General features: G+C 41.4%; 1 protein-coding gene across 1 annotated transcript in view; it reads right to left on the bottom strand.

Moving 5' to 3' along the window:
- Positions 1–694: 694 nt before the first annotated feature.
- LOC127447269 (macrophage receptor MARCO-like) overlaps positions 695–12,995 on the bottom strand; it is a 36,699-nt gene continuing 24,398 nt past the window's right edge. The window contains exons 16-17 of the mRNA XM_051709040.1: positions 1,401–1,565; positions 695–1,260 (exon numbers count right to left, since the gene is read on the bottom strand). Coding sequence (XP_051565000.1) covers positions 1,130–1,260; positions 1,401–1,565 — 296 coding nt within the window. The 3' untranslated portion in view covers positions 695–1,129. The remainder of the gene's footprint in view (positions 1,261–1,400; positions 1,566–12,995) is intronic.

The raw sequence follows: 12,995 nt of genomic DNA, 5'->3' as shown, positions 1-12,995 counted from the left end.
CAAAAATGTCTTTTTGGATTGGGGAGGAAATTTTGAGTTCTGTAAGTTACAGTATATAACCAACTAAAGCAACAGCACATAACACATTGGCTGTTTATAAAAAGGGACAAGCCCTTCAATATGTCCCAACTCAATTCTTCAACAGGAAATACTGTATGTCAACATAGGAAAGAAAACTGCTCTTCAAGCTATTTAATGGGGTCTTAAAATCTGTTAACATTTTTGTTAGTAAAACACTTATTGTGTTACAAACCAATATTACTGTGCTTAATGAACTCTGATGTTCATTGAGTAATGAATTCTCAGGTTCAGCTTACAGGTCCTTCAGTTTTAATGAACCATCAGCATTTAAGTTACCCAGATAATCTAATGAGCATTTTTCTCCCAGTGGACTAAAACTCTTTATGAATGCTACCCTATCACTTCCTTTCATTATTATTTCTGTCACCTACTGCATCATTTATTTATTAGTGTGGCCTCTTACGCCCTTCAGGGGACCTCACCCCCAAGCCCACCTTTCCTTTACCCAGGGTCCCTCAACTAATGAGGAGCCAGACAAACACAGAGAAAGAAAGGGAGGACAGAACAGACGAGGGTCCCTGGAGAGGAGATCAGGAGCAGAGAAGCCCTCTGAATGACAATTGTCAATTAGTTTCTCCAAAATGCAAGAGAGTGCAAGAGAATGATCACGAGAAAGTGTTTAAGTGTTTAATGTATAGAGAACAACATTTTCAAGACACATTTCAGAGTGTGAAAAGTAAAATTTTTATCGTAAAAGTACTGTACGTTTTTACTATGTGTATGTGTTGAGTACAGTTTTTAGTAAGAACGGTATACAAATGGGTGAGTTTGTTTTGGAGTTGATGTGTACATCTACAAAAGCCCCCAAAATTATTTGGACACTTAAGCCAAACTTAAAAATGGCTGAATTTCAATGCATTAAATGACAAAATATAAAAGGAAGAGGCGTTTATTTCAAAGAATGATAGCACAAGCACATTTCTCAAGCAAAACATTGTCAATAAATGAAAAAGTCCTTAAATGTCAATCAGTTTAAGTGTCCAAATACTTTTTAGTCCCACCTTATGAGTAAGTTTTTTTTTGTGTGTGTGTGAGAAGTGTTTTCGACTCAAACACAGCTAACACCCACATCCTCTGTGTGGTTACAGTTATTAACTCCCATTCCAGCATGCGGACAGTCAAATATGCTCTTCTCCTGCCCGGTACATCTCACTTCGTCCAGCCAGATGCGTCCACTTCCTGTAACAGATCAAAAGCAGACCCCTCTCAGAGCAATTCAATGGTCTTTGTAAACCATAGTTTGTATGCCCCTTTAACAAATCATTAACCATAGCACCACCCATATCCATAACCCTCTTAACCACAGAAAGGTATGTCACCTGAAGTAGCTGTGAACACTTGGCTGGACCTCTGGTAGCCCAGCATCTTGCACACCACATTAGCATCCACACTGTCAAAACTGTCATCACACACTGTTCCCCAGGTATCCTGATAAAACACCTCCAATCTTCCACGGCTGGCAGTTCCCACTAAACGAACAACAGCTAACAAGAAATTTGCAAACATAAGATACTCTGTTGGATTCCCACCATTAATGTATCTGTGGCTCAAGTGGCTAAAATTAAAGGTATCACTTTCTATGAAGCCCATTTTTATAATGCATTCATAAAGTCTGTTTATATTTTTCTGATCGCACAGTAGTTTTTTTCCATCAACGAATCAAGATTCACAACACTTCATGTATGTGGCATAAATGACACGTGCACAAGCATGGCTGAAGGAGGAATGCAGTTGACCATTTATCTGCCTTCTAATAAGGTGAAGTCAGAAGTGTGGAGGTTTTTGGGTTCCATAAAAATGCAGATGGATTTCTGGCCAAAGATGGTTTACCTTTGTGTAAAATGTGGCAGAAAATGGCAGCGAATCATGGGAAAACCTCCAACATATTAGCTCCTCTAGGGGACAATCCTAACGTGCAATTGTAATCATGAAGTTTGCTTTCAAGTGGCCAAAGAGTAGTTCGCTAAAACTCTGCTAGCTACACATTAACATTTGTGTCTTGTAGTAACAACTAAAACACAGTTTTAATCAGCTAATACTAAATCCTGTAATTAATAATGGCAATGTGGCAATGATAATGATTTCCATATTAAGTTCAAGTTGGAACGCCACCCAATTGTATGTTACCATACAGTGTGAACTTGTGGTTATTAAATTTGCACCTAGCTCTGTAAGGCTTTACTAGTTGTTTAGATCAGTGTTACTATCAGAAATAATTGCTAATTATTTCTTTAGTTATTAATTAATATTTAAATTAATGAATTTAATCTAACTCATTAAAACGTCATATGGGGCTCCAGTAAATGTAGTGCGCTACGTTTAGGAGCGGGTTTGGTTATTAGCAATAATTAATAATTATCAAAGACAATTATTAATTATTAAAATCAATAGAACATTGATGAGAATCAGTGTTAGCTTTTTCTAATCCTTTAAATCAACAATTATCAAAGATAATCATTAATTGTTAACATCGATGAAACATTAATTAAAATTAACACTAGCTTATTGATCATTCAAATTCAACAGTCATCAAAGATAATTATCAATGATCAAAAATCAATAGAATATTAATAAGGATTAACATTGACTGGGCACCACCCTGGAATCAGGGACTAATTACCAGATAGTATAACAGTCTCAATATTAGATTGTTTTCTTAGGAAAATCGACATCCGAAGAATATCGATTTTCGGGAAAAAAACAATGAATGAAGGCTTGAATCCGAGCACTGACATCCCGTTAGCATGACACAGGTGTATGCAAAACAAACCAAAACACTTCTCTTTGTAATATAACAAAGTTTATTTATGCAGTAATATCAATTAATAATTAATACAATGCAGTCAATAAACTTCTGACTTACAACTACAAACTAAACAGTGATATGATTAGATATGGAAACTAAAATAATCCTATAACACATAAGGTGTGTGTGTGAGAGTGTGTGTGTGTGTGTGTATGTAAGGAGGGACGCGCACAAAATGGCGGACGTGACTCTCTTGCAGAGTTTGTCACGCGAGACTTCCGGCCAGAGAATATGGCCACGAATGTTGGTGGAGAGAAACCAGTCAATGCCGCGTGTATCTGCTTGTACGATAGCTTAGGGACAAAGCTGAGCTTTATCACGAAGCTATCTACTAGCCAAAAATGTGTCCGAGAATGTTTGTGAGGGATCGCGCGCGTGCGAGTGTGTGTGCGTGTGTGTGGTTAGTACGCGAGAGAGAGAGAGAATAAAGTGATGGCCCCAAAGCTGGTTTCGCGATCGTGGGAGAGGAAGCAGCTGTTAGTTTATCACTCAGAGACGCGGTGGACGGCTTGTAAACCGTCCAGCGGTCTTTGATTCTTTAATGGATAAACTTAGTTTGCCGGTCTCAGCCTCGATGGCGGAAATGCACAACAGTCCAATGTGGTTGGACCACAATACAGCAAATCAAATTCGTGATAATTAATACCCTGAGTATTAATAATGAGCGGACATGGCGGTCCGTAAACTGTACAAACAATAACCTTGGTACACAAGAATAACACACTATAATATTCTATCTCTGCCCAGACGTAAACCTCTTACTTGAATCGCATGAGGATGCAGAATGTGTGTTCATCCGTCCTTTAACTCAGACTCGGTTCCTTGAGGCTTGGGTGACGATGGGAGGCCGTTTCCTCGCTCTGTCGGCGGGCGGTACGGCTGCTGATTCTCGGCGGGCTGGCGGAGAAATCAGCGACATTGACTTGATTGAAGAGGGAAAAGAAATCTTTTCTCTTCACTTCTGCAGGCAAACAGATGAAGATGCGGACTGCTCGGTGGTCTCCTTCGGATCTGTTAGAGTGTTCAGTGGAACACAGAGTAATCTCAACTCGTCCATCGAGATGGAGATTGTATGGCCACAGTTTCAAGTCGGATGTTACTTCCTTGTGCCACGAGGCTGCACCTGAGAGCAGCGATGAGCTGCGTCTACACATGGCGAGCAAAGTTGCTGGAAGCAAATCCCGGAAGCATTTCAGAGGTATTTCTACTCCTGATGATGTCATGGTTGAGGTGCGTTCTGTCGTGTGCCTCATCCAATAGGAGTTGAGAGTTCGATCCTTTAGTGAGCAAGGCTTCATGGGATTTGTAGTCTGTTTTGGACTCCCTTTGTTTGATTTTGACACGATTTTTATCAGTAAAATTTATGACTTGGTTTGTGGGGGCTTGAGTTAGGTTTTACGACTGTGTTAGGCCTGCCTTTGTTTTCTATCTGAATACATGAGGCCCAACAGCGCCAATCTATACATGTAGTGAGGACGCCGAGGCAGGTGTGTTAAGATCCATGTGCAGTTTTAATAACAGTATAAATAGTAAAACAAAGTAGCAAAATAAAAGTGAAAACAAAAAGGCAAGCAATAGTAAACAACAGGCAGACAGTCCAGAAAGGCAAACCAAGTAAATCCGATAGGCAGAGGGGTAATCCAATATACAGCCAATACATCCACAAAACTCATAAGCAGGCTGGGAATTATGAGGAACAGGCAGGAGTCAAAACACAGGGAAAACAGGATAGGTAAATAATGCTCAGAAATGTTGACAAGGCAAACAAGACTTCGCACTGAATATGAGAAAACAGGAAACTTAAATAACCAGGGTTAATGTGAAACAGATGTGAGAGTAATCAGTCTGAGCAGAGGATAATGGGAAATATAGTTCGTGAGATGTTAATACTCAGGGGATGGCGACCTCTGGTGGCGTACAGGAGAAGTAGCAGGCACCGCAGGTGTAACAATACATTAGCAACTAGCTTGCTATCCAGAAAAATATATGCATACTATTGTTGTAGCCTAGTAACCAGCTTGATAAAATTAGTCTAGCCTTACTTAACATTAGCCTCAACAAGACAAGCTGTTCTGATATGTAATGATCAGTGGCTCTGTGGCATAATGCCCATTTAAATATTATGACATCTACTTAATGTTTTATTTGGCTATATATCTATGGATTTGATGGTCGTTTTTTAAATGTTCAGGGTTCTTTACAAAGTTCTTTGTTATCTGTTAATTTAAAAGGCCAGTTTGGTATTGAAAAAGTAATTTAACTTGTTATTCTGAGAAAAACAATAAAGTTTTTTTTAATTAAGACATTTTTATTTTGATAGTGCTTTTCACAACACACATCGTTTCAAAGCAGCTTTACAGAAAATCATGCATTAACAGAAAATGAAACCATAATCTCTATAAAGTCATCATTGTGTAGTTTGATTAAATATTTAAGATTGTAAATTTTGTATAAATAAATAATAAAATAATTCAATAATAATTGCATTTAGAAAGGCGACTTTGGCAAGGAACACAAAACTCCATAAGATGTTGGTGTCCGGAAATAGGATGCAAATGCAGTAAGGGCAGTTTAATGAAGATCAGGCAACAGTGCAATTCAAACGACAGGCAGAATCCAATAATCAGTACAGGCAGGAGGTCAGGCGATTTTCAAACAGAGGTAACAGGGCTAGAGGGAAACTCGTGGTCAAAACAGGCAAAGGTACTTTAGCAAGGGATCAGGCAGACTATGAAGGCTTGGCAATGTCAAACACAAGGGAATAGAACATATATTTCATGGTGACTAAACATGACATGGTTTCTTATAAAGGGTGCAGTGATAACTGTGGTGAAGAGGTGCAGGTAAGGCTGATCAGAATTCAGGTGATTAGTATCGAGGTGGTGCATGGGAGTTTGAGTCCGGGGTGGCCATGTTTGGAGGCTGCTGTGACGGCTGGGAAACTGGGTTCATGACAGAGACCCCCCCCTCCAAAGGGCTCACTCTGGGAGCACTATTTCTCCTCGGTCTCCCCTAGGGCGAGGACCAGGGCATTCAGGGTGTCTGGCATGGAATTCTCGGTGGAGGTTGGGGTCAAGAATGTCTTGAGATGGTATTCAAGCTTGTTTCTCTGGTCCGTATTCCCTCCCAATCGACCAGATATTCGAATCGATTGCCCCTGCGGTGAGAGTTCAAGATGTCCTTGACTAGATATGCAGGTTGGCCTTCAATGTCCAGGAGGGGTGGGGGGTGGCAGGTGGAAGGTCAGTTGCTAGTGGACCAGGGATAAAAGGTTTTAACCGGGAAACATGGAATGATGGTGCAAGGTGGGAATGACGATGTAGGTCGAGTCATTGATTTGTTTCAGGATTTTAAATGGACCAATATATCTGGGACAGAGTTTCTTGCAGGTATGGCGTTGTCGCAGATCACGGATGGCCAACCACACATGGTCTCCTGGCTGATACTGCGGGGCTTGACTACGGTGCTGGTCAGTGAAAGACTTGTTTGCTTGGGCAACTTGTTCTAGGCGCTGGCACTCCCATATCTGTTCACTACGTCAGAACCAATGATCCACTGCAGGAGAGTCGGATGGGTCATTGTTCCAGGGCAGTAGGGGAGGTTGGTATCCTAGGATGCATTGGAAAGGGGTGAGATGTGTGGCTGAGTGGTGAAGGGAATTTTGGGCATACTCCGCACATGGTAAGAATTTGGCCCAACCTCCTGGACTTGTGGCACAAAAGGAACTGAGAAATTGTCCAATCTGTTGGTTGGCATGTTCTTCCTGGCCATTAGCTTGAGGATGATATTCAGACATGAGACTTACGGTGACCCCCAACTTCTCCATGAAGCTAGTCCAGACACGAGAGGTGAACTGTGGACCTCGATAGCAGACTATGTCCTCCGGTATTCCAAAGTAACAGAACATGTGCTCGAAGAGAAGCTCCGCTGTCTTGAAGGCAGATGGCAGGTTAGGGAGTGGAATGATGCGAATGGACTTTGAGAAATGGTCTATAACAACTAGGATCATGGTCTTTCCCTGAGATTCTGGTAGGTCTGTGAGAAAGTCAATGGAAATATGAGACCATGGATGTTAAGGTGCAGGCAATAGTAAGAGTTTACCTACAGGCAGGATTCTGGGCACTTTGGTTTGGGCACAGGTGGAACAAGAAGAAACCACCCGATGGATGTCATCTACCATATTGGGCCACCAATACTTTCCTCACAGTAGATGGTAAGTTCGCTGTACTCCTGGGTGGCCAGTGGCAATGGAGGTATGTGCCCAAGTGATGACCTTGACCCTCAATCTGGGTGGAACAAAGAGCTTATTGGATGGACATGAGGTGGGTATCTGATTACGGGGTACTCTAGATATTTCTTGATCCAACTCCCAATCGATGGCGCCCACTACACAGGAAGGAGGTAAGATGAACTCCTCACTTTTGGCTTGGGGTTCAGAGGCATGCATGTGAGACAAGGCATTGGCCTAACCATTCTTGGAACCTGGGTGGTAGGACAGTGCAAACTGGAACTGTGCAAAGAAAAGAGACCATCTAGCTTGGCGTGGATTCATACGCTTGGCAGTTCGGAGGTATTCAAGGTTCTTGTGTCATTGTACACAATGAAAGGATGCTCAGCTCCTTCTAGCCAATGTCACCACTCCTCTAGGGCTAGTTTCACAGCTAGTAGTTTTCGATTACCGATGTCATAGTTTCGTTCTGCTGAAGATAGTTTCCTGGAGAAGAAAGCAACTGGGTAAATTTGGGTTTGTCTCTGAATCGCTGAGAGAGAACAGCACCGACTCCAGTTTCAGAAGCATCAACCTCTACAATGAAGGGTTTAGATGGGTCAGGATGCTTAAGGATGGGTGCGATGGTGAATGCAGCTTTTAGTAGACTCAGAGCTTGATCAGCAGCGGGGTTCCAATTTAGGAGCTTAGATTTCCCTCAGAGTAGAGATGTGAGGGGGTTGGCGATAGAGCTAATACCACAAATGAAGCGTCGATAAAAATTAGCAAAGCCTAGGAATCTTTGGAGGTCTTTGACTGTTCAAGGAGTAGGCCATTCGGTTACTGCTGTGATCTTAGATGGATCCATGGAGATCCCACTGGGGCTAATGACATAGCCCAAGAAGGACACAGTTTGCTTGTGGACTTCACATTTCTCTCCTTTAATGTAGAGTTGGTGCTTCAAGAGGCATTTAAGGACTTGGCGGACATGGTGAACGTGAGACTCAAGGGATGGTTAATATATCAAGATGTCATCAATGTAGGCTATTACAAATTTTCCCAGCATGTCCCTTAGTACATCGTTGATGAGACACTGGAAGACAGAGGGGGCGTTAGCGATTCCATAAGGCATCACACAGTACTCATAGTGACCTGTGGTGGTGCTAAAAGCAGTCTTCCACTCGTCGCCTTGTCAAATGCAGACCAGGTTATAAGCACTGCGGAGATTTAGCTTGGTGAACCATTGGGCAGAACACAACTCCTCTAAGGCAGAAGGTACTAGGGGCAGAGGATAGTGGTGCTTCACTGTGCATTGATTGAGGCCCCTGTAGTCGATACATGGTCTGAGTCCACCTCCCTTCTTCTCCACAAAGAAGAAGCCAGTGGAAGCAGGAGATGTGGATGGCCGAATATATCCCTGTTGGAGGGCTTCTCATATATATTCTTCCATGGCTCTCTGTTCAGACACTGTTAGAGGGTAAAATCAACCAAGAGGGGGAGTCATTCCAGGAAGAAGCTCTATGGCACAGTCATTGGAATGATGCGGAGGTAGCCTTGGAGAAAACCTCACCTAGATCCTGATATTTGACGGGAATTTGAAACGTGGCGTGGTGCTCTGGACTTTCTATGGTCGTGGTTCCAATAGTTAACTTGGGTAGTTGAAGGCAATGGACATGATAATACGAGGATCACTGGGTGAGTTGTCGATCTGACCAAGAGAGCTGTGGATTATGTAGTTCCAACCAAGGATAACCCAGAATAACAGGATGATTTGGAGAGGTGGTGACCAATAAGGAGATGTGTTTGTAATGAAGAGCACTGACCTAAAGCATGAGGGGCTTAGTGAGAAGAGTTATGACACCATCTCCAATAGGTCCTCCGTCAATGGCCTGAATACTTCTGGGTTGTAACATGACTCTGTAGGTATGTTTAACTTCTTCACAGTCTCGTGATCGATGAAGTTATCCGCAGCTCCTGAGTCGATCATCGCTGTTAACACAGAAAATTCCTCAGAGTATCGTAGAGTAACAGGTATCATAAAACTTCTGTTGACAGTAACTTCAAAAAGACTCACCGGATTTGAGCGGGCATTGGGAATACTGTCCTTGGTTTTGCCAGAGGAAGTGTGAAGAGCACACTTCTCAATGAGATGATCTGGTTTACCGCAGTAAAAACAAAAATGTTCCCTGCGTCTTCTTTCTCTCTCCGCTTTATTTAATCATGCATGTCCGACTTGCATGGGTTCCATGGTTTCGTTGCAGTGTTTTCTCGATGATAGGCAAAGGACGATTCAACAGCAGAAGATCAAGACGAATGGATAAATCAATGAGTGAGTCATGGGAAAGTTGTTCATCTCTGCATGCCAGCTCGGTTAAGATCTCTGGGTTTAAACCTCGACGAAATATGGACTTAAATTTGGTGTCATTAAAACCAATTCCAGCGGTGATTGTTCTGAACTCTAAGGCATATTCAGACACATGGCGATTACCTTGAGTGAGGTCTAATGTTCTAGGCGCTGGCACTCCCATCAAGTGAATGACAAAACACATGTTTAATTAGTTCAGTGAAGTGCTGATACGAGAAAACAGATTCTCTTCCCTTTTCCCATATGGCAGAAGCCCACAATAAGGCTTTTCCAGTGAGTAGATTCATAAAACATGCAATCTTGTTAGGCTCAGACATTCCTTCTTGACTGGAGAAATACAAGGAGCATTGTAACAAAAAGCATTTGCACTGAGAAATGTCCCCTGAGAATTTGTCGGGCATGGGCATCGGTGGGTTAATAGTGATGGTACATGTGGGTGGAGGTAATGCAGAGATAGCTTGTGTGATGAGATCAACCTTGGCACTGAGATCAGTGAGGTATTGTTGTTGTTGTTCCATTAACTGTCCATGATGAGTGAAAGCTTGCTTCCACTCCATGTTGTCTGCCATATCCATGAGAATCGGCGAAGTATTCTGTCAGGAAATACACCAGGAGAGTAGGATGCAAGTGCAGTAAGGGCAGTTTAATGAAGATCAGGCAACAGTACAATTCAAATGACAGGCAGAATCCAATAATCAGTACAGGCATGAGGTCAGGTGATTTGCAAACAGAGTTAAAAGGGCTAGAGGCAAACTCGTGGTCAAAACAGGCAAAGGTACTTGAGCAAGGGATCAGGCAGACTATGAAGGCTTGGCAATGTCAAACACAAGGGAAAAGAACGTGTAATTTGCGGTGACTAAATGTGACAGGGTTTCTTATAAAGGGTGCAGTGATAATGGTGGTGATGAGGTGCAGGTGAGGCTGATCAGAATTCAGGTGATTGGTATCGAGGTGGTGCATGGGAGTTTGAGTCCAGGGTGGCCATGTTTGGATGCTGCTGTGACGGCTGGTAAACTGGGTTCATGACAGTTGGTTAATGGTGAAAAATAACCTTGGGATAAACCATGCTCACTGTGGGGGCCAGTTCCCCTCTGGCTAAACAGCATGAATATAATGCCAATATTAGTTATTTGTGTGCAGTACAAGTCTTGGTTTAAAATGAGTAAACTAAGTAAGTGTTAAGGGCCAGTGTTTAAACAAAGATTTTGTATGAACTGTAAGATTAATTACTAATGACTTTTATGTCCACCCTGGATTAACTGCAGAAGTTCACATAGATGCATTGTCCTTTGTTAGTTGGCCAATGAAGGCTTTTGTTGTAGGAGTGTAGTCCATCATTAGACCAAGGTGATGCAGGCAGAGATCAGTGATGTGCATCACAGTTCAACTGGCTGGTCATTTCAGTGAGGTCTACCCCAAATCCAAGGTTCAGGAAGTGGCATATGGTTGGAGTTGGCATCAGTTCATCCTCTGAAGTCCATCGTAATAGACTGAAGAGATGTCTGGCTGGTACCAGCTACATTTAGTCATCATCACTCACACGTAGCAGTGGAGTCCGACACCAAGCAGGAAAGGAGCTGGATCTGGCCTGCTCTGGTAACCTCATAATATGAATCCCGAGGTTGCAAATAGAATAATATTAGCGTAGATTCCATTCAATTTATTGCAGAGTTATAGATTGTGATTAACGGTTCTTGTTCCGGCAGACCTAACTAAAGCAGCCTAATTGTGAGTTGATGGATACATTTGGTGTATGCCTGGCTGAACAGATGAGTATTTAGTCTAGACTTAAACTGAGTGAGTGTGTCTGCATCCCGAACATTGTTAGGGAGATTATTAAATAATTTAGGAGCCAAATAGGAAAAGGATCTACCTCCTTTTTTGGATTTTGATATTCTAGGAACTATTAACAGACCAGTATTTTACGATCATAATGAACGTGATGGGATATAGCATGGTAGAAGGTCACTTAAGTACTGCGGAGCTAGACCATTCAAAGCTTTCTACGTAGTTAACAGAATTGTAAAATTAATAGGAAATTTAACAGGTAGCCAATGTAATGATGATAAAATGGGGCTAATATGATCATATTTCTGAGATCTTATCAGAAATGCATTACAATAATCTAGTCTTGAGGTCATGAATGCATTAATTAGTTTTTTGGCATCAGCAACAGAGAGCATGTGTCATAACTTAGCAATATTGAGGTGGAAAAATGCTGTCCTACAAACATTGGAAATTTGATTTTCAAAGGACAGATTGGTATCAAATATAACTCCTAAGTTCTTCGCTGTAGAAGATTATGTAACAGTACATCCACTGAGAGTCATATTCTATTTTAGCTGCTTATTTTTAAAGGTTTTTGGTCCAATAATTAGTGCTCTGTTTTGTCGAAATTGAATAGAATGAAATTTCTGGCCATCCAATCCTTGATTTCATTGACACACTCTGCTAATTTGAAGAATTGTGAAATTTCGTTGGGTTTCGAAGAAATATAAAGTTGCGTACCATCGGCATAACAGTGGAAACTTATTCCATGATTCCTGATAATATCTCCCAGGGGAAGCATGTATAAGGAGAAATGCAGAGGCCCTAAAACTGATCACTGTGGCACTCCATACTTAACTTTTGTCTGATTTGACAGTTCCTCGTTTACACAGACAAATTGGTAGCGGTCTGTTAAATAGGACCTAAACCATGCTAATGCAAGTCCACAATTGCCAACATAATTCTCAAGCCTATTCAAGAGATTGTCATGATCTATGGTGTCGAAGATAGCACTAAGATCTAAAAGCACTAGAAGAGAAAAGCAGCCAGGATCAGAGAATAACAGCAAGTAATTTGTAACTCTGATAAGTGCAGTCTCTGTAATGCGATGGGGCCTATATCCTGACTGAAATTTTTTTTCATATATACTATTTCTCTGTAGAAATGAACATAGTTGGGAGGACACTACCTTTTCTAGTATTTTCAACATAAATGATAGATTTGAAATCGATCTGTAATTAGCCAATTCTCCAGGATAAAGCTGTGCCTTCTTAATAAGAGGTTTGATAACTGCCATTTTAAAGTTTCTTTGGACATGTCCTAAGGATAGTGAGGAGTTAATAATATTAAGAAGAGGTTCTGAGATTACAGGGAATACCTCTTTTAAGAGCTTAGTTGGTATTGGATCTAACATACTACATGTTGTGGCTTTTGACGTTTCGATACGTTTTGTTAGCTCTTCTTGAACTATGACATCGAAGGATTGAAGTTGCTTGTGAAGAAAATTATGTGACACTGTTTTCTGAGGTACTGTGACAGATGATTGCATAATTCCAATTTAATTTATAATTATTTCAATTTTATCAGTAAAGTAATTTATGAAGTCATAACTTTAGTGCTGCAACGGAATATCTGGTTCAGTCGAGGCTTTATTCCTAAATTTAGCCACAGTACTGAATAAACACTTAGGATTATTGTGGTTATTTTCTATGAGTTTGCTAAAATATGTTGACCTGGCAGCTTTTAGTGCCTGTCTGTAGCTGCAGACA

The sequence above is a fragment of the Myxocyprinus asiaticus genome, chromosome 10 (genome assembly GCF_019703515.2).
Source record: "Myxocyprinus asiaticus isolate MX2 ecotype Aquarium Trade chromosome 10, UBuf_Myxa_2, whole genome shotgun sequence".
Classification (NCBI taxonomy): domain Eukaryota; kingdom Metazoa; phylum Chordata; class Actinopteri; order Cypriniformes; family Catostomidae; genus Myxocyprinus; species Myxocyprinus asiaticus.
This window is presented reverse-complemented; position numbering and strand designations above follow the sequence as displayed.